The sequence below is a fragment of the Aspergillus luchuensis genome, chromosome 5 (assembly GCF_016861625.1).
Source record: "Aspergillus luchuensis IFO 4308 DNA, chromosome 5, nearly complete sequence".
NCBI lineage: Eukaryota > Fungi > Ascomycota > Eurotiomycetes > Eurotiales > Aspergillaceae > Aspergillus > Aspergillus luchuensis.
The window spans coordinates 627,281-645,615 of NC_054853.1; the positions used below are offsets into that span (position 1 = coordinate 627,281).

Genomic DNA, 18,335 nt, shown 5'->3' on the forward strand with positions numbered 1-18,335 from the left:
CGGTCCGCCGTTTCATTCCCAGGGTTACCGCAGTGTCCCGGGACCCATTGTAATCGCAGCGGAATTCCTCGTGCTTTTAGCTCTGCAGCAGACTGATGAATAGCCTGGATGATCCGCTGGCCCGATTTGTTCCATGGGTCTGCGATCACTTGCAGCGCGGACATACTGTCGCTGAGGATTATCGCTGGGCCTTGGTTTGTCGTTGTAGCATGCTTCTTTTGCGCTAGTTGGAAAACCAGCCCGATTGCATAATAGATTGCCATGAGCTCGGCCGCGTAGACCGATCAGTATTCCATTAAGCCGATACTGATTTGTCGGGACCCCGTTATCTGCTGGTTGTGATCAAGAGCTACTGCTGCGGCCCCTAGCTGATTCCCTTTTCCTGAAGCATCAGAGAAGACTGTGATACTTGTTGAAGGTTGCTGCACCCGCGCGTTGGCTGAGCTTTCTCCCGATCAGGTTCGGTCGCGATTTCTGCAATGGGCTGGTTCTGCCATGGCGCAAGTGGTTTTGGGTCAATTGTTTCTAAGGCCTGCAGCCGCCCAAAATTCATGGTTCGCAGTGTTTTGGCTAGGGGAAAGCGGGCCCCCGTACGGGTATAGGTGCTGCGTTCCTTTGCTCACCTCATTACTTCGTGGATCGGACGGTCATCTGACAGAGTACTGAGCCGAGCAGACGCTACTTGTCCTCGCTGTTTGTGTCGCAAGTGAGTTGGTAGGATATAGGTCTCAACTTCGAGTGCAGCCGTAGATACTGTGCGGAAGGCTGAAAGGATTCGAATAAGAGCTGTTCTCTGTACTGTCTCCAGAAGTCGCAGATGTAACTTGTCTCGGAGCGGGTTGTGCCACATCGTGGATGCGTATGCGATTGTAGGTGGTTCTTGGATTAGGAGAAGGTCGAGGTTCTGGCTGTGGTGGTCGTTGATGAGAACTTCCATTCCTGCCCAGGATTTTATCATGTTCAATTGTAAGATTCGGAGATTTGCTGTCATTGGGAGGAAGACCGAGGAATCAGCGGTGCCTGGCATGTCCAGTTTCCTGTCGGGCGTTCTCCATTGCAGTCTGAGCATCTGGGCCTGATCCCTGGGAAGCTGTGGCGCTGGTCGTGCGGACTTGTACAGTATCCGCACCTCACTCGCTCTTTGCATAAAGACTGGATCTAGGTTCGTATCATTCTTGGATCCTAGGATTTCTTTAAGGAGAATTGATGGTGCAGTACTATCTTTGATGATTGATTTGAAGAGACTACTTGGTCCTTTGGCGGTGAGAAAGGAAAAATATTCATGTGCAGTCAGGTTTTAAATGACTACGAAGTTCTAAAGAGGCATAATTGGCAAATTCATGTAGCTAGAGAGTTTAAAGCTTACAATAAATAGGCATCCTGTCTGTATTATTTAGTAGGTGAGCCAGGAGAGTACCTCTTAGGCGCGAAATGCAGTATCAGTGATCAGGTGCGAGAAATGTGTTCATCTAGTACAGACACGACTTAGTTGCTATAGTAGGCCATAGAACCGAGTCCACATATCACAAACACTTGTAAAGCAGCTAAATGAAGCAGTAGATATCCCTCAGTTCTCAACTACAAAGGATCAAGGCAGTGATATACTTCGGTATACAGAAATGTCGTCCGATAATTTGAGTATCTGTGGTTGTGTTTCGACCTACATTGGCAGTTCTGTCCTAACCATTTATTCTACTCAGCCCTGTTCCTTCCACAGCTCTCACTTTTACCTCAAGCGGTCACGGACTTCTTTATCATCGCGATCAGCATGTCACGTGCGAATTGTGGAACGGAATCAAAGAGAGTGTCTTGCAAGATAGCATCAGCTGCCTCATCTTTCCGCCTCAAAGTAGTAAGGTTACGTATAGTGATGTCCACGGCAAGGTCTCTTAAACCTCTGTCACTTCTAGGCGTTGAATGGTAGATTTCCAAGACTGCCTGCGGGAACGAAGTCGCATCTAGTCTTTGAACCATTTCATGTTCAACCTTTATTGGGCGAGAGCTTTCAATCCTGTAATGAGGAGACGGTCCGCCAGAGAGTACATAAGTATGTGGAATGAGAGAGGGTCGAGCATAGGAGTGGTATCTCCAGCATCGGTTGTATCAGGAGATTGATTTGAGGTCTCCCGAGCTTCCTGCAGTGTAGATGTACCCACTTCACCATTAGGAACTTGGCGACTCGAGCTTGTAAGGCTCGAACCATTGCTATGTCCGTGACTTCGTTTTGTTGCATTATGAGATATGACTTGGTAGTCCAAAGTATATAAGTACTAAATCGCCTGCTTCATCAAAGTCGGATCTTCTTGGATTTCGACGGTATTTGTGGTAGCTTCCTATTGCAATTTCCCCAAGTCAGACAGATGACTCGAAAACGGCAGGCCACTCTGGCTGCTTACAATGAAATCTTCATCCATGGCACCAGAGAAGAATTTTGATTGCGGGCAGACTATACATTTATGGGCAGGGAAGGACTCATCACCACACAAAATGGTGAAGTCACTGTATTTTGGGTTGAGACGCATGCTGATATTCGGTCATTTGATGTACAAACTCCGTTTGCGGGAGAGAGGTGATGTATCGATTGCTTGGTAACCTGAACCACGTACTTTGCCAGAGCATTCATGAGTTCTTGAAGGGGGATTGGGGTTTCGATTTTGTTGCTCATAGGTCTTTCGAGTTTCTCTAGCGCGGCCCAAGAATATGTTGTGTGTGCTCGTCCTCTCATTGGCATTTTGACAGTTGAGTTGTTCTGATGCTTTACTAAGGGGTAGTCATGATCGGAGAATAAAGATGAGTGATATCGACCTGATACAGCAGTTATTTAAAGCCTATCAATAGAACATCTAGAATCAATCAACAACGTCATACTAAAATAGCCTTTCCTTAACAACTGGTTTCATCGTTCAAGTAAAATACGAATACTCCCTTGCTGGTGGCCATTCAAATTTGTTAGGCAAATTGTGATTGAAGGATGCCAGAATAGGATCGCACCGCTCTGAGCTACTCTAAATGACTTGTAAAGTGTCTTGGCGTCTTTGAACAGCTGCGAACGTGTTCTAATGTGCCCTATAAAATCGAGTAAACCTTGAGCACAGCTTTGAAGCCCAAGCATAGGGTTTACATCTTTGGAGCTTTCTGGTGCCTGCGGTGGTCATCAAAGCCAATACGATGTACTCAAAATACGATCTACACGGACGGTCATCTAACCTGACCTAATTAACGTAATCCACGGTCGCGCAGCCCACACGGCTGGGCGGCCCATCTTGTAATTCCATATAAAGCTGTTTTCTTAATGGTGTTATATCTCAATAGTAACAGGATCCTAGAGGCTGTAAGTTTATATGTTAGCTAATCATATTATTAAGAAAGACATTGGATACCTTCATCAATTTTTCCATATTTTTATTTGGTATTATAAATAAAAATATGATATCAGAAAAAACACTTAATATTATTATAATCTACATGTGACTGGATGAGGTGTATAAAGCACCTGGCTGTGTGATTGCCTCCACTATGTGTGCCAGATAGTGTCTAAAAGTTGTCCGGAAGGATCTAGATCCAGCGAGTTCATATCTGCATGCAGTAAGTACGCATTTTCAGCAGGCGGTAAATGACATCAACGGCGTAACGTGTAGGGTATTATAGTTTTGAACATCAATGGGGAATTTGTAAGGACACCCCATCTTTTTAGTAACAGATAACTTTTAATGCATCAATTTAAGCAAGCTGTGGAATCAGCAGAGTCCCCTTTTGCCATTAATTACCTGACACAATCCACAGTAGACCGTCGTATAAGCACTAGTCGACGCAGATTCCATCTCCACATAGAACGACCGCCCGGTAATATACTTCCGCAATTGTCAGGCACATGATCCACATTCATCTCCAAACTTGTGAAAGTCCGCTTTGCCTCCCACATTCATTGTACAAACCCCATCTGAACACATCATCAATTCTTTCCCTCGGAGCCTCTGTCAACCTGTCCTGTGCGCCGACATTCCGATAACCAAAATCATGTCGTCTGCAGCTCAACTCAAAATAAATCCTGCTGGCATATCTGGAGCCATGGTACAGTCATCGGACAACCAATCGGCCCCACTGGCATCTGGAACAATTCGTCCCACCGGATGGTATACCTTAAAAGGACGAGCGATTTTTAGCATAATGACAGTTTCCTGACACGATTACCCAGTCCTAAAAACGACGACGTGGTGGGGTTTCTCGCTTTCTCCTCTTCCGATACTCTCTCGTATCCTTCCAAAATTCCCCAATCTCTCCCATGATGACTTTGTGGATGACAGATAGATTCCTGGGAAAGATCACAACATTTTGTTGAGTGTGTGTGAGTTGTAAGATAAAACAAATGGGTGCCTAATAAAGTGAGGGGTTCGCTGTTGGGGTCTCGTGACCCACCGCAGCTGCAGTGTCAGGTGTTCGTGACCAACATCATTGCTCATTCCCGCATGCTACCGTGGCTCTCTGCCCTGGTGGGCTAATTTCTGACTCATATGGGTATCAGATTTGTTTCCCCTCCTTTCTTATATCCAATAGTATCAAGCGGAGGAGTGTGCATCTGTATAACTCCTGCACTTCGGTGGTTACTGGCTGGAAGGGAGCGGTCATAGCTTGAACTGCGGCGGGGTAGCCTTGCGCCTTGTCAACGGTCAGAGATCAATGGGGCTCAGGGTGGGATACGCAACCGTTATATTGAAAGCATGCTTTCCCTAGGAGTATGATCAGTAGTGCTACCGAATCCTTCCAGCTCTACTTGCTATAATCTCTACTAAAACCCCCGTTCTAAAACACGTATCAACGCCAAGATGGACAGCTTGACTGAGGCGATGAGAAGCACTCGCTTGAGTGATGACCCTCAAGAGCTCGAGCAGCTTCTTTTCACTCCTTTGGCAAATAGTGGTTTAGGGGCAAATGCCTTCAACAATATTCCTCATTATCTCTTTCGTGTCGTCTCCCCTTGCTCCGATGGCGAAACAAATGAAAAATGGGTGCGTTCAGAGGCGGCCAAGCAAAATATCAGCTCCTCCGTGGAAGACATTTTCTTCAGCCTAAATCGTGAGAAGTGCATAACGATAGCCCGTACACTCAACTTACATCTTCGATGGTGGCCAAAGGATGATTTGGAAGACAATTTTGTGTCGTGGACAAGCTCGTTACTCTTCGCGATTCAGTACATCTACTACCGACATCAGAGTAAAAGAGACGGATCGAGTTTGAAAGATATCAGATTGTACGCCATAGATACAACGAAGTTCCCTTGTGGAACTTTTATTCGAGACCTGGATCTAATTGAAGCTTTCTGGCAATTCGATAATCACCCCTCTGGAAAGGACCTGGGGGCGTTACGGTCATTGCGAAACGACTCCAAGCATTACTTCGGGGAATATCTCTCTCAAGGATCTTTGAAGATTGCCAATAAACATCAAATGATACCCGCCACATCGCTGTTTGCGGATAATCTCTTGCAACGCTTGCAGCCTCAATTTGCTGGGATTATAGGCACTAAATCTGGGAAACAAAATCCAGACTGGGTGAAAGAAGTTCTTCGTCTCCGCAGAAGCATCTGGACTGGCAATAAGCTAGACCGATTGTCGTCAGCGGAAATGCTAGGTCGTTTAGAGGCTCTTAAAGAACTTGCAGACCTCTTTCAGCCGGGCTGGAGATTTCCGCTTGCTATTTACTTCGCATCGCTAATCAGCTCTGAATCAGTAACAGAAGACCACGAAACGGGAAATGACAATATTTTCTTCGCGTGGTTTCGCTTAAATTTGCTCTACGGTGAGCGCCGGGGGATGTACTGTACTAATCGGAGGATGATCTGACCTTGCTCGTGAACAAATTAGAAGATCGAATTTCTAAGCCTTCGAATTGTAAGGTTATCGCGCCAGACACAATGCCTGAACTGCAGCGAGTCAAAGAAATCGTTCGTGAAATTCAGAAAGACTCCCAGCTGAGACAAGCCTTAGGTCGGTGTACTTTTATGTATCGTTTCTCTATTATTGACCTATGAGCCTAGATCTTGTCGAAAGGGCCGAGGCAAGAATTCGCCATTTGCACATACAAAATGTTTTCTCAACGCACGGAAGCGCATTCCTTGTAGTCGATAGAAACGAGGTGTTGGCGCGAGCTGGCCAAACCGTCCTGTCTAGGCTTGAGACGATTCATATGCTTAGTGAAGAAATTATCCAGGCGATTTCTTCAGAGCAGGTATAAGTGTGTTTTTGAATTATTTTTTGGTGAAGGACAGACTTTGTATTGGGCGTCTTGGATTCCCGACCCCTTGGATTAAGGAGCCAGCCGCGAATGTTGAACTCTGTGCGCCGTGTTTGCCATCAGACATCATTATAGAGAGTGACCAAAGTGGTTTACAGAGTAATCGAAGGCGACACCGAAGGAGAGACACCATAAGGACGTCGCAATAGCGAGTGGGACAAAAGGAAAGCAGGCGTACGAATCAACCTCACTATCACTTATCTCAATATTAAGACATAGGCTTGTAGTCTGAACATCTACAAGGTCGGAGGGTGCGAAGCGGAGGCTTAAGGTGGTACGCCGAGATTCTGATGACTTGGGTAGTAAGATCGGGTGCGTAGGCCTATTGACGGAGCACCAGAAACGCCAGACCCTGCGCTCCCGACCAGGCCGGTCGTCAGACCGCGGTCATACGACCACCTCGGAGGGAGGACCGGCAACTGGCGTCTACGGCAGGTGCAAGAGGTCGCTCGCCTACTATGGGCGCTGTTCTAGGTCTGATTTAGGAATATGTGACTCAACCCAAGAGGTTCTCGCGAACATGAACCATATCATCCTGAGGGGGCCCTCTCAGAACATTTTACCACCGGAGAGGCCTCTCCTATATGCTGATCCAGATTATGTAGACTGTCTCGTGTACTGGCTCATAAGTAGTCCCTTATAGGAATACATTCATAGTTATACCATCATATGAATTAAGCGGACGTAGAAAGCGCGAGTCACAAGTACTCTCCCGAGATGGAGAGGATCTTGAGAAGTTCCTCTTGTGACGGAATTAGTAATGTGTGTGGGTCCATGAAAGCAAAAGGCACACAAGACATAGGAGGGGCCGTGACATTGGTGAGGGCCGTGACACTACTATGGACTATTGGGGATCTCGTCTCCCCAAGGCAGGAGATAAGAGTGATATTAATCCTGCGATGAGGGAAAGGATTGTTGCCGAGCTTAAGCAACCAACTCTCCTCACAACATCAGGAGAACATGGAGAGGGAACAAACAGGATGCAAGCCAAGAGCAAGAAGCACTTTCCTATGAACAAAAGTGATGAGGCATGCTCAATGTCGCGGACTAGATCCTGGAAGATTGATTGATAGAGAACGAGCATATTACAGTAGATATACTGATGCCATTAGATTTATTATAGCTAAAGTTCAAGTCGAATGGCTGTCTCTGATTAATGGGACAGGAAGACCAATGGCATAACCTCCAAAGGGCTCTCTCGCCAGCCGCAGCTATCCCTGGCTTTGCAAATCAGTAAGGGATTGTGTGACTACGAAATTGGAAGGCTTCCCGATGGAATCTAGGTTATGCACTATGTACACGGCATCTATATTGACGCGGATTTTAAAGTTCGCTGTGTAATTCCCACAGCCCTTACGGTAGGGTGCAGATCACCTGTTGAGAAACAGATCGTGAATGTGCATAGGGAAACCTGTTTTCGCATGACCGTGTTTTAAGGTATCGTGCAGATCCTCTCTCGGGACATGTTAAGTGTAAAGAAAGTAGTCCTTATGTGGATCCCAGCTTTGACCGCTACTTCCAACATCCCAGCTATATGAGATGCTATATTTTCACTGCCTTGGAAGTCTATATTAACACTCTTTAATGGATCCTCCGTTCCGGGAGCACTTCCTAATGACCGTGATATCTTTCTGGATGTTCTGTGTGCATTTGGCCGCGTCCTGGACGTGCTGCAGGATCTCATCCATCGCATGCCGCAGGACTTTGCCAATGAGCGCAAGGGTCGAGGCCAAGTATGGTTGCACTATATTCCATGGGACCTGGTTCTGCCTTCCTCTACCCACCGCTTGCAACTGGTTGCATGCTTTTCTGAGGTACGTGGCGTGCTCGTTGATGTGTTCGGGGCCATCGTTCACCTGTGGCCACCTAGGCGCCATCACGACAATTTGGACGCGTTTTTACGCGTTAATTGACGTAAATGCCCGCTAGGAGACCGGTAAATTATAGAAATTGCAAGATATGACGCGTTTCCAAAATGTTTGTTCTGAGCTGTGGGTGGTGCTTTTTTTTCCCCGACCGAGTGCTTCGTGGGCGCTTGGGGGACATCGTGCGAGAAAACTCACTAGTTATGCTAGAGACACTACTAAGCCTGATAGACGCCCAGCCTCTCCCACTTGGCAGCATGACATTTGCCAGTGATTAAAGGTATTATATACCATGTTGAAGGACTGTGTTGGCATAGCAATGAACAAAATTTCTGCATGGGCAGTGGGTAGCTCCCTCGAAGGCGGTGTCGCGGCAATATCCTGGGATACTGCCGCGACACCGCCCTTGAGGAGAGGCTTCACAAGTTTAGAAAGATCTATTTTAGTCAAACTTGTGCGCTTCCGTACACCTCAAGCAACATTTCCTGCAAATGATTGACAGGCACTAAATAAGTATCAGACTATTATTGTTCCGCTAATTTAAGCTCTTGGAGAATTGGCGGTCGCAGCTTCCAGGCTGTTCGCGCTCCCAATACGTACGGTCTGAAAATGAATTTTCTCTGCTTACTCTGTCCACACCTTCCTCTCACGGAAGATGAGCAGAAATAGCTCCCCGGGCTACAAAGCACTTTTCCTCAAGGCGGAGGATCAACGGAAACAGGCAGAGGAACGACAAAATCAGGAAGCTGAGCTGAGAAAACAGGCGGAGGAGAGAGAGGCAGATGAGAAAACGCAACCGACTGACGACTTTTGGAGAGTTCATCCAACATTGCCATGATCTTCTATGGCAGCCGCTGAGGGCCGAAGTTCGTTCTCGCTCCACAACAGGCACCATCCCCCCTCCTACCGGGAAATACTGCCCCCTACGATTGCGCCCATGGACATATTGTGCAGCAAGACAGCGAGGAATTTACGCATCGGTTTGTCGCTACCTACAACCCACAGAAGTGGATGCACGGCAATTATTCACAACGGTTGTTGCATTAGAAGATTATGGCCGACGATTCGCGCGCCGACCGAATAGCAGCGAGCAGGATCTTGAGACGTATGAGCGGCTGGCTGTGGAAGAATTGAGCACTAAAATCCCCTTCTTCTCTTTCATGTCATTCAAGGAGCGCGCGGGCGTGGGATTGCTAGCCTATGATTGTGGTGAGGGTTACAGTTCAGCAGCGCCTGCACTAGGGTACCAAATACTGGGGAGGCTTCTTGATTGACAAATCGTCCTCCACATTTCCGTCCCAGAGCTCAGCTGTCTAAGCCTCACAGGTCCCGAACGGGTTGTTTGGGCAACCCGTCTTGATTTGGAGATTCACTTACTGTAGTAGGTGCCTGCGGCTTTTCACCATCCTAGGATGCTGGAGTGCCATCGCGCTCATTTGCTCGCTGGAGACAAAAAAGGGCTCTGATGCTTCGTAATGGCTATCTTCGCCACGCCCTGCTGAGAGCTTGTCATCCCGTTCCTGGAGACGGCATCGCATATATTTGACCGTGTCTACTCGGTGATTCCTTTATCATTTTTTCCCAACTCTCGCCATCATTTGACCAGATCTTCACCATTCCTTGCCTCTTTACCTCATTTCCCTCACTTCTCCCACTCACTCCCTTCACTTCTATCTTTTCCTTTCCGTTTTTCCCTTTTGTGACCCGCTTCATTTGCCCTAGCCCTAGTCTGCAGGTCATCCAGCTCCCCCACTGGGTCTCCCATCGACCGCGATCAGGCACCTCAAAAGGCGTTCATCACATTCTGAAAGACGCATGGTCGCATCCAGCCTGGTCAATCCCTCTTTAGCGTGGAGCCGAGTCATGCTGCGACCAAGGCAAAGCAGGGTTGGGGTTCGAGATCTCGTGTGATTGCGCTATCTGTGGTCTTGGAAACACTGCGCTTGCGAGGGAGTGAAGAATCAAACATGACCTTCCGGATTACTCTATGGATGGATAAGGCCAGAACAAAAGGGTCAAATCTCCATGTTGGGGTAGAGAACCGCTGAATGTCTCCATGCAATCTGGCCGACCAGAACCGGTAGCCATGGTAAACCGAGGGTAACGGTGGGCAACATACTGGCTGGTACCGTGTGCTCAAGACAGAATATCTCAGTCATCGAGAGCCTGTCGGTTAGGACAACAGAGAAAGTTGTCGCTGTGTTTTGCCTTGGTGGATACTGCTATCTTGAGGGCCAGGCGGTTGTGCTCGTAGCGATAGAATTGCCCGACTCTGTACTCTCTGAATTTAATCACATACTATTATGAGTAGTCATGTTGCGTTGACTGTCGATGATTGATGAATTTCTGACCACAAGACGCGAGCCCAGTCATAATCGACTGTGATTCTGTGCCTTGACCTGCTACAGTACCGAGATTAGGTTAGCTCAGCTAGATGGCCGGGCGTTTGAGGAAAGCTCTTGTTGGAAGCCTTTGTGCTCGGAAACACCGTCAAATGTTGACCTCGGTTATATCAACGAGATTGATGCGCGGGTTTTCCATGGAGGCAATAATCAACCTCCAAACTCTCCTTATCTCAAGTGACTCGGCAAAGTATAATGTTCAGTCAGAGGATGTGCCCATTCAAGTGGGTGAGGGCAGTTCATAATAGGCCCTCGGAGAGTGTCCGTCTGAAGAGTGTCCGTTTGAAGAGTGCCTGTCTGGTAGCTGGGTGAAAGACCTCGCACCAACAAGGTACTCTACCCAGGCTCCGCGCAAAGCAGAGCCCGGTTGGGTCAGAAAAAGGTAGATATGTAATTCGAACAAGGTGCAAATTCATAAACATGACCAACCGGGGCTGTGTTTGACTGAAACCACGGCTTCCCTGCTGGTACGCCAATGCTCAAGCGGAGAGACAAAATTGCCCCTTCGTTTCGACGAATTTTCACCGGGCACCGAACCTTGAACACCCCGATTCCACTCCTCCAATTTACCAGCATCATAATACGGCCTCACGATTAGTAAGACGTGTAGACGACCATCTGTTTCTCATTCAAAATGCGGTGGGCCCTTTGAGATGCCGGATCGCGGTCTATTAGAACCCGGGCCTGGGGATCTGGATGTCCTGCAGACCAAGGGAAATGGCTGGTGTAGCTGGTGGAAAAGTGGTAAAAAACTCGACCGGGTGGGCATGGTCGGGTACTCCATTCAACCGTCTTCTTTGGAACGGGTACGTGCCATGAGAAGTTGCGGGACATTGATATCTGCAGAATTGCCCGGCTAGTATAGTGTTCCTAATCAGGTATAGAGCATCACGCTTGGCGTGGAAGTACGTGGTCTATAAAGTCACCTTCATGGACCCATCAACGGCAGCCAGCTTTCGTGCGACAGTGTCCCGTCTTCTAACCATCCTCTTTCTCGAAGCATGGTAAGGGATTGCCATAGATGTGACTCTCCAATTCCTACGCTTCCCTAGTCCTCGTACTGGAGTGAGAAGGCTGACCCGGTCTGAGGCCGAGTAGACACCTCGAGGCCCAGTGAGGATAAGGCATTGTTGGGGCAGGAGATATTTCAACAATACACCCGTGCCTTTCTTACAGGTACTAGTCTGCCTGAGTGGGAGTTGCAGCAAGCCTGCGTACCCACCAAATGAGAACAAGAGCTCGTTTTGACTTGTTGCCACGAACAAAATTCGCCACGGTTAGGAAGTGCTGCTACAGGTACAGTAAGCGACCAAGTTTTATAGATTTTTTTTTTTTTTCAATTTTCTAAAAAATTGGGCAGGATGCATCATCCTCCGCGATTCCTGCCGGGAACATATTCTGTTTCTTCTCCCGAGATTTGTGCACCGCTTCTTCTCCACCGCTTCTGCAACGGCATGCTTATGTTCTCTCCAGGAATCCGTGTATACCAGTCCGGACCTCTTCTTCCGTTGTCCAGGCGAATTTTCATGTTCGTCGTGATTCGACGCAATCTGCTGTTGGATTGTGAGTCAAGACACCTTCCCAAAGGCGGCAAAAACTTTTAGCTTATCGGATTCGGAGATGACGATTATAGAGGGATATCCAATTCGGAGTCGCCTCACTGCCTTCTGCTCGGCTCCGTCGTTTGACGGGAAGCGGGTGAGTAATATCGAATAGATATAGACGAGTGTCTCTTCTAATCATCAGGCGTGATAGGTTGCGTCTCCCTTTCCGTGCGTGCACCTTATTTACGGTTCCAATATGCAGACTTGCCATTATTAGAAGCTTGTTGGAGAAGGACATGGGCTGATTGTTTGCCTCGTCGTTGTGCGCTCTGCCCTGGGAGATGATCACGGCACTCATCCAGATGCTATGGATATGGCCGTTGAACACAAGTAATCTGGTGAGCCAGAGGAACGAAATGATGATACGTTTTTCTTGCAATGGCTGTCCAAGTGGGAGTGCGGTTGTGGTTTGCTTGAGAAGCCGAAAACATCGCTGACCGCTCTTATAGGACGATTTCTGTATTGCCAAAGGTAATTCTGAACCTCTGCGGCACGGTACCGATAAGGTGGGACATCCTTCTGCAATATAGCCGATAGATGGACGATATAATCTGACGTCTACTCCGCGCAACTTGGCAAGGCATGTGGGCGAAACTGCCCCCCCTGCGTCCAGAACACCCAGGACGTCCCTGATGGCGGCTGCGTGAAAGACGTGCGAATTGTTCCTAGACTGCCATAGCCGAAGTCAGTCTCCATATCAACGCGCCCTAGACATAGGAGAGCCTTATCCAGCTGCTTGATGACGTTGGTGGTCATGATTAAGATGTGGCCACCCCGCGCAGTTACATCATGAATGCTGTAAAGCATAGCACACAGAGCGACTCCGTTGGAGGATAGTTTCACTGTCCGCTTCCCTTTTAGGGCCTTGGTCGCCTTCGGACGTCCCGCGAACATTGTTGGGAACGTGATACCGATGTGCTCATGATAAAGCAACTCAAACACAATGGCCAGATCAGTTTCTCAATGCTCACCGCCAACGGCCTCTATCAAGAGCAATGGGTAGGCATTGGTCCCCACTTGATGTTCATCCACTGACGAGAGAGGCCCCACACTACTCGGGACCCCAAGCGATAGCATGAAACGAAGTGGCTACCAACTGTATCGGCGAGCCAAATCCACGGTAAGGAGGTACCATCGCGGTGTATTAATAATAGACAGGGAAGTACGGCCTTTTCTCCAAGTGTGGATGAGCTCCAATGGGTACTAACTGCATAGTGTTGAACCCTTAAAAGGCTAGATTATACAGTAGCGTCATTACGCAAATTAGCAGTCAATGAGAGAGGTAAGCCAACTCACCGTGTTTGGAAAGCGTACTTGCTCACTAATTTCCTGGTTGTACATTTTCATCTCAGCAAGATCGTACAATGGAAGCATCCTCTACAGTATCTATATAAACGAATTGTGAGTATCCAGAGTGATGCAATTGAAATAGTTGACTCCACTTGTTAAGGATTGGGTGGGGGATCGAACTTTTCTGACTACAACATAGCAAATTGAGGTTTCTTTCAAACCAGCGCATTTTGCGGGGACAAATGAGGCTATACCGACGTATATTGCTGCCTGAGGCAACTTTGGACTCCGGCCGAAGGGTTGAGTAAGCTGGTAAACAACCCGATACGCAATTCTCTCCCGACTCTATTCCCCGCGCCGAATAGAGCCTCCTCCGCTGTTGAGTTGCTTGGGCTCGATTATCGGCCGAGTAACTCTTTCGAAACGGGATGGAGGAATCAATAGCCGAATAACGACGTCAGATTGAAGAACAAGGAAGGCTGCGAGAAGCGGCAGAGCGCCGCGAGGAGGAGGAGAGACAGGCGCGAGAAGAGGCAGAACGCCGTGAGGAGGAAGAGAGACAGGCGCGAGAAAACGAGAGGCAAGCACGAGAAGCGGCAGAGCGCCGTGAGGAGGAGGAGAGAAAGGCGCGAGAAGACGCTGAACGTCGAGTGCAACCCAACTCCCTGTTTCGCCTCCTCGATCGCTGCCACAATTCTCTCTCCCAAGCGATCCGAGTTGAGGCAGATGCCACCCTTACTACTCAGGGCGACGCGGCCGATCCAGTGAACCGACTCTACCCCAAGCACATCATCCTTTCTATGATCGCGCAAACCCGTCGGAAACTTCGCTCGAGGACAGCCTAGAGCAAATGAATCTCGAGGACGCGCGGACACCCCAACGACCGGCGAACCCGAGGCTTGGAAGAGGCCGAGGACGATATCCCTAATCAGGATGCGCAGGCGGATGTGCAGGCGGACGATGAAATGCGCCTCCACCGGACTGCCATCGGTCAGGTGCTTGCGTTCACGCTTCAAGCGCTGTCCGTCGAACCTCCGACTCAGAAATGGCACGATGTGGCACACGACCAGCTAACAACCTGGAAGGTCGAATATCTTGACGTGTTGAGAGAAATCCCCGACACTCTCCGTAAAGACCCGCCGGCGTCTGATTATCGGCCCTCTCACTGGAAACCGGATCGGAAAATACACAACACACGCGCTCGCGCTCGCGCGCGTTGTCAACCGGGCGCATCGACACCGAAGCATTCGTCCACTGAAGGCAGCGGCAGTGATCAAGAATCACTTTCGCCATCCGCCGCAGCCGCGTCGCGCATCCGATCGAGCCGCGGCCAAGGCAACCACCGCCAATCAACCCGGGAAGGTGAAAGGACACGAGCCGGCCGAGACCATAAACAGACCTCTCGGCAAGACGGACCTTCTACGCGACCATACTGCACCATTGCGTGCATCCGCGGCTTGGCTAACCGAGAACCACTGGATAAGAATTGCCCCAACTGGGAACTTCACGGTGGTCGGAGACACTCCATCGGACAGCAGGAGTTCAGACGCCAGCTCCATCGTCAACTGGCCCGAGATCGGGAACTTGGATTCGAACAGCTGCACGTTTGTGGTCGGACAGGATATCTCATCAAAGCCACCCTCCTTTCCCGCGGATACACGGTGATCATGAAAGCAACGACTGTGGAGAAGCAGCATCGCCTTCGAACGGAAGTGGACAATTATCACCGGCTCCGGAACTTGCAGGGACAATACATCCCTGTCTGTCTTGGGGACTTTAAGCCTCGCGTTGCATATTGGTACCACGGTAAGTTAATGGCGCAGATGATGATATTGAGCTGGTCTGGAACGCGGCTTCAGCATGCCATCGATGATGGGAACTCCCACTTCTTTCAGCAAGAGCGCGACAAAGCTCTGACCGTGCTTCGGTCGCGTGGAGTCATCCACTGCGACAGTGAGTGGCGTAATATGCTGTGGGATGACCTGAGTAGCCGCTTGGCTGTCATCGACCTGGAGGATGTGAAATGGTTGAAGCGCGCTAGGGCCCTTGAATCCGTCTCTGCGAATACACGGCGAACTCGCTGCGTCAGAGCGGTGAAATATAAACCCGGCTTGGAAAGGGTGGAAAGGGTGGAAATTCCGCAACACGGCAGCACCTTAAGCTTGTAACAGTGTGTTCGGAAACGTTGCAAAAAATTCCGCCACAAGACGTCGTGGCTTTAACTTACACCGAGTACTAAATACACATTTTGTAACACGAACCCTACATGTTGCAAGAGCGCGACTGCACAGCAGGCTTGGGCGGCGGAATTATCTACACGACCTTCCCAGGCTTTGCAGCTAGAGATACATCCCATCAATCATCCCCCGTTGACCGGACTCCTTCGAAAGTCTTTATTCGATTTCACAGCTAGCTCAAGTGCTTGGAGATTACTTGGAGGCATCCGCCTCAGCAAGAGCATGTGCGATGGCCACGATGTTTTTGATCTGGCTCAAGTTAGCAAGTGAGGGGTGAACAGCAGCGCTCTGGTACCCACCCCGGCGTCCATTTAAAGCCAAAGACTATAATTGTCGAAGGTTGTTCCTCACCACAACAGGTTCTTGCGTCGTACATGCCCTGGACAGAAACGTTGACCAGAGATCTCTGCGAACTGACTCGTTGAATTTTCATGGTCAATGGTCAAATGGGTCCGGGCGAGAATTGCATCTTCAAATTAGATACCCCGATTCAACGTCAAGGAAATGCCTCCTACTATTGCAGCTTCCGGAAGAAGATGGTCACAAGGGAATTTTGAGTAATGTGGTAAGATTCACGCTACTCTTGAACGTAGCAATTTCATCCAAGCGAAGCATGCCATCAAAATGTTTGTCGATGTTGGATACTGCTTCAAGCTGTTGCTCAAGCGCATTCGAATCGCCGTGGTCGACTTGGCGTTTCCATTAATTACGTTGTCGAACGGTACCGTCGGTATCACACCCAGGGTGGTTTCGTCAATGACAAGAGCAAGGTCTTAGTTTCTGGAGGGAACTAAAAGCAGTTGAATGGTTCGAGTGTTCAGTGAGCAAGCGGTGTTGCTGCTGTGGGATTGCGCAGTCCTGGTTATTCACATTCTCCGCATATTGGTCGAGCTCTTCGAGAAACGAACGATGACATATTGTTCAATCTAAAGATATTCCTAACTCCAGCGGGACCATCAAATGAAGGCTTTCCGGGGCCACCCTCGTCTTCGCCTCTCCTGATAGTGTCGAACTGCGCAATGGACATCATCTTCTGGTAAGTGACTCCCATGATCGAATCCATGCTTCAGGCTTACGCGATTATTGCCCATGTTGTCAGGTACGTTGGCCAAGGTCCCGCATACAGAAAATACCAGCCAACAGACTACTTCTCTAGTTTGCGAACTATTCGAAGCAGAATATCTACTGGCCAGTTCTTCAGCTTTGGATCACACGTCGCCCAAGCGATAGCATCGGCATACAGCATGCAGGATCTGCGTCAGAAGGAGGCCGAGTGAGAGCATGCTCGAGCTGATAAAGCTCAGCCATAGTCCTTATGTACACGCACTGAAGCCGACTTTGAGTTGAATAATGTTTCCGCTATTCATTCCAGGATACACACTCTTTCCCCGGACCTCGACGTCAAACTCGAGAGTGGCCAGTTCGTCGCCTTTGTCAATCCATCCGGCTGCGGAAAAACAACCGTGATAGCTTACTGGAGAGATTCTACAACCCTTACCAACCGATAGTCCTTGACGAAACCACGACTCTTCGAAAGAACCATTCGCAAAAATATAACCCTCGGACTCAGTAATTCTGTCCCCACCGAGATCAATCTGATTCAAGCATGCGAGGACGCAGAGATTCACGATCCCATCACCTCCCTCCCGGATAGATAGTCGACCTATCGGGCATCAAGGCTCAAACATTCCTGAGTGGTGGTAGACAACGACAACGCCCCTACATTATGCGGGCGTTACTACGCAAACCATTCCTTTACTTGACGAAGCGACATCGAATCTTCACTCGTAGTCCCAAAAGATGGTACAGGCAGTACTCAGGCGCTTGGCAGCGAAAAGGTGTATGACGGTTCTGGCATTTAGGCATGGATTGGCTACTATACCGAGAGCGGACACGGCATTTGTCTTTGGTGTGAGCCATAGCAGATATGGGTTCAGGTCGTGGAGCAGGAAAGTCATCAGGAATTGCTACGGGATAACGAGATGTGTAGGCAGACGGTGAGTATTGACTTGATTTTGTGTCATTGTGATCTACTGATTATTTTCCAGTGTCAGGACAATGCGCTCGATCGATAATTGTACACTACGTGATTTCATTCCGTATAGGTGTCAAGTGTGTTTACAGTAGTAGTAGTTGTTGTTGATTCATACGCTGGCCCCTCGCCTTAAGGCGATATGCAGGGAACCACTACCTACTCACTATGTACATCCATTAACTGTAGACTATTACTTTCCTGACGAACTTGGAGCCTCGTCAAGGCCTGTGTTGGCCGTTGCCTGGTGTTCTGTTCTGCCGCCCTCGCGGCGCGCGACTTCGAAATCTCTGCGACGCCTCTGCAAAATCCAGTACCACCCCTAGGACGCTACCGTTCTGCGTGGCATCTTCCAACTTACCTTCCTTACCTTGGAATTTCGGTGTATTACCTACGTATAATAAGCACAGACCTTTCTTCTGGGTATTTCCCACAGTACCGAAGGAGATCTTTAATGAACTCCTCAATGACAACTGCGTCTGTTGTGCCATTGAAGATGCGGAACAAGACAATACCATCCTGGGAGTATGCAGGGAGAATCTGGTAACGTTGATCGCGATGAAACTGGATACTTGCACTGGTCTAACACTACTAGGGGCCCAGCCCCTGCGTAT

The 18,335-nt window shown here is 48.9% G+C and overlaps 7 protein-coding genes across 7 annotated transcripts; 5 read left to right on the forward strand and 2 right to left on the reverse strand.

The window, feature by feature from the left end:
* Positions 1-4,823: 4,823 nt before the first annotated feature.
* AKAW2_50221S (uncharacterized protein) lies at positions 4,824-6,231 on the forward strand (the record flags this gene model as incomplete). Its single annotated transcript, XM_041690015.1, has 3 exons — positions 4,824-5,796; positions 5,862-5,984; positions 6,035-6,231. 3 exons carry the CDS (start codon positions 4,824-4,826, stop codon positions 6,229-6,231), a joined length of 1,293 nt encoding a protein of 430 aa, XP_041543642.1.
* Positions 6,232-7,862: 1,631 nt separating this feature from the next.
* AKAW2_50222A (uncharacterized protein) lies at positions 7,863-8,168 on the reverse strand (the record flags this gene model as incomplete). The annotated part of the gene is made up of 1 exon (XM_041690016.1): positions 7,863-8,168. One exon carries the CDS (start codon positions 8,166-8,168, stop codon positions 7,863-7,865), a length of 306 nt encoding a protein of 101 aa, XP_041543643.1.
* A 770-nt stretch (positions 8,169-8,938) lies between these two features.
* Positions 8,939-9,430, forward strand: AKAW2_50223S (uncharacterized protein; the record flags this gene model as incomplete). Its single annotated transcript, XM_041690017.1, has 1 exon — positions 8,939-9,430. The coding sequence occupies one exon, from the start codon at positions 8,939-8,941 to the stop codon at positions 9,428-9,430; it is 492 nt and encodes a 163-aa protein (XP_041543644.1).
* Positions 9,431-12,720: 3,290 nt separating this feature from the next.
* On the reverse strand, positions 12,721-13,056 carry AKAW2_50224A (uncharacterized protein; the record flags this gene model as incomplete). Its single annotated transcript, XM_041690018.1, has 1 exon — positions 12,721-13,056. The coding sequence occupies one exon, from the start codon at positions 13,054-13,056 to the stop codon at positions 12,721-12,723; it is 336 nt and encodes a 111-aa protein (XP_041543645.1).
* Positions 13,057-13,435: 379 nt separating this feature from the next.
* Positions 13,436-14,297, forward strand: AKAW2_50225S (uncharacterized protein; the record flags this gene model as incomplete). The annotated part of the gene is made up of 2 exons (XM_041690019.1): positions 13,436-13,444; positions 13,914-14,297. 2 exons carry the CDS (start codon positions 13,436-13,438, stop codon positions 14,295-14,297), a joined length of 393 nt encoding a protein of 130 aa, XP_041543646.1.
* A 120-nt stretch (positions 14,298-14,417) lies between these two features.
* AKAW2_50226S (uncharacterized protein) lies at positions 14,418-15,620 on the forward strand (the record flags this gene model as incomplete). The annotated part of the gene is made up of 1 exon (XM_041690020.1): positions 14,418-15,620. The coding sequence occupies one exon, from the start codon at positions 14,418-14,420 to the stop codon at positions 15,618-15,620; it is 1,203 nt and encodes a 400-aa protein (XP_041543647.1).
* A 1,088-nt stretch (positions 15,621-16,708) lies between these two features.
* AKAW2_50227S (uncharacterized protein) lies at positions 16,709-16,966 on the forward strand (the record flags this gene model as incomplete). The annotated part of the gene is made up of 2 exons (XM_041690021.1): positions 16,709-16,725; positions 16,789-16,966. 2 exons carry the CDS (start codon positions 16,709-16,711, stop codon positions 16,964-16,966), a joined length of 195 nt encoding a protein of 64 aa, XP_041543648.1.
* Between the last annotated feature and the right edge of the window lie 1,369 nt (positions 16,967-18,335).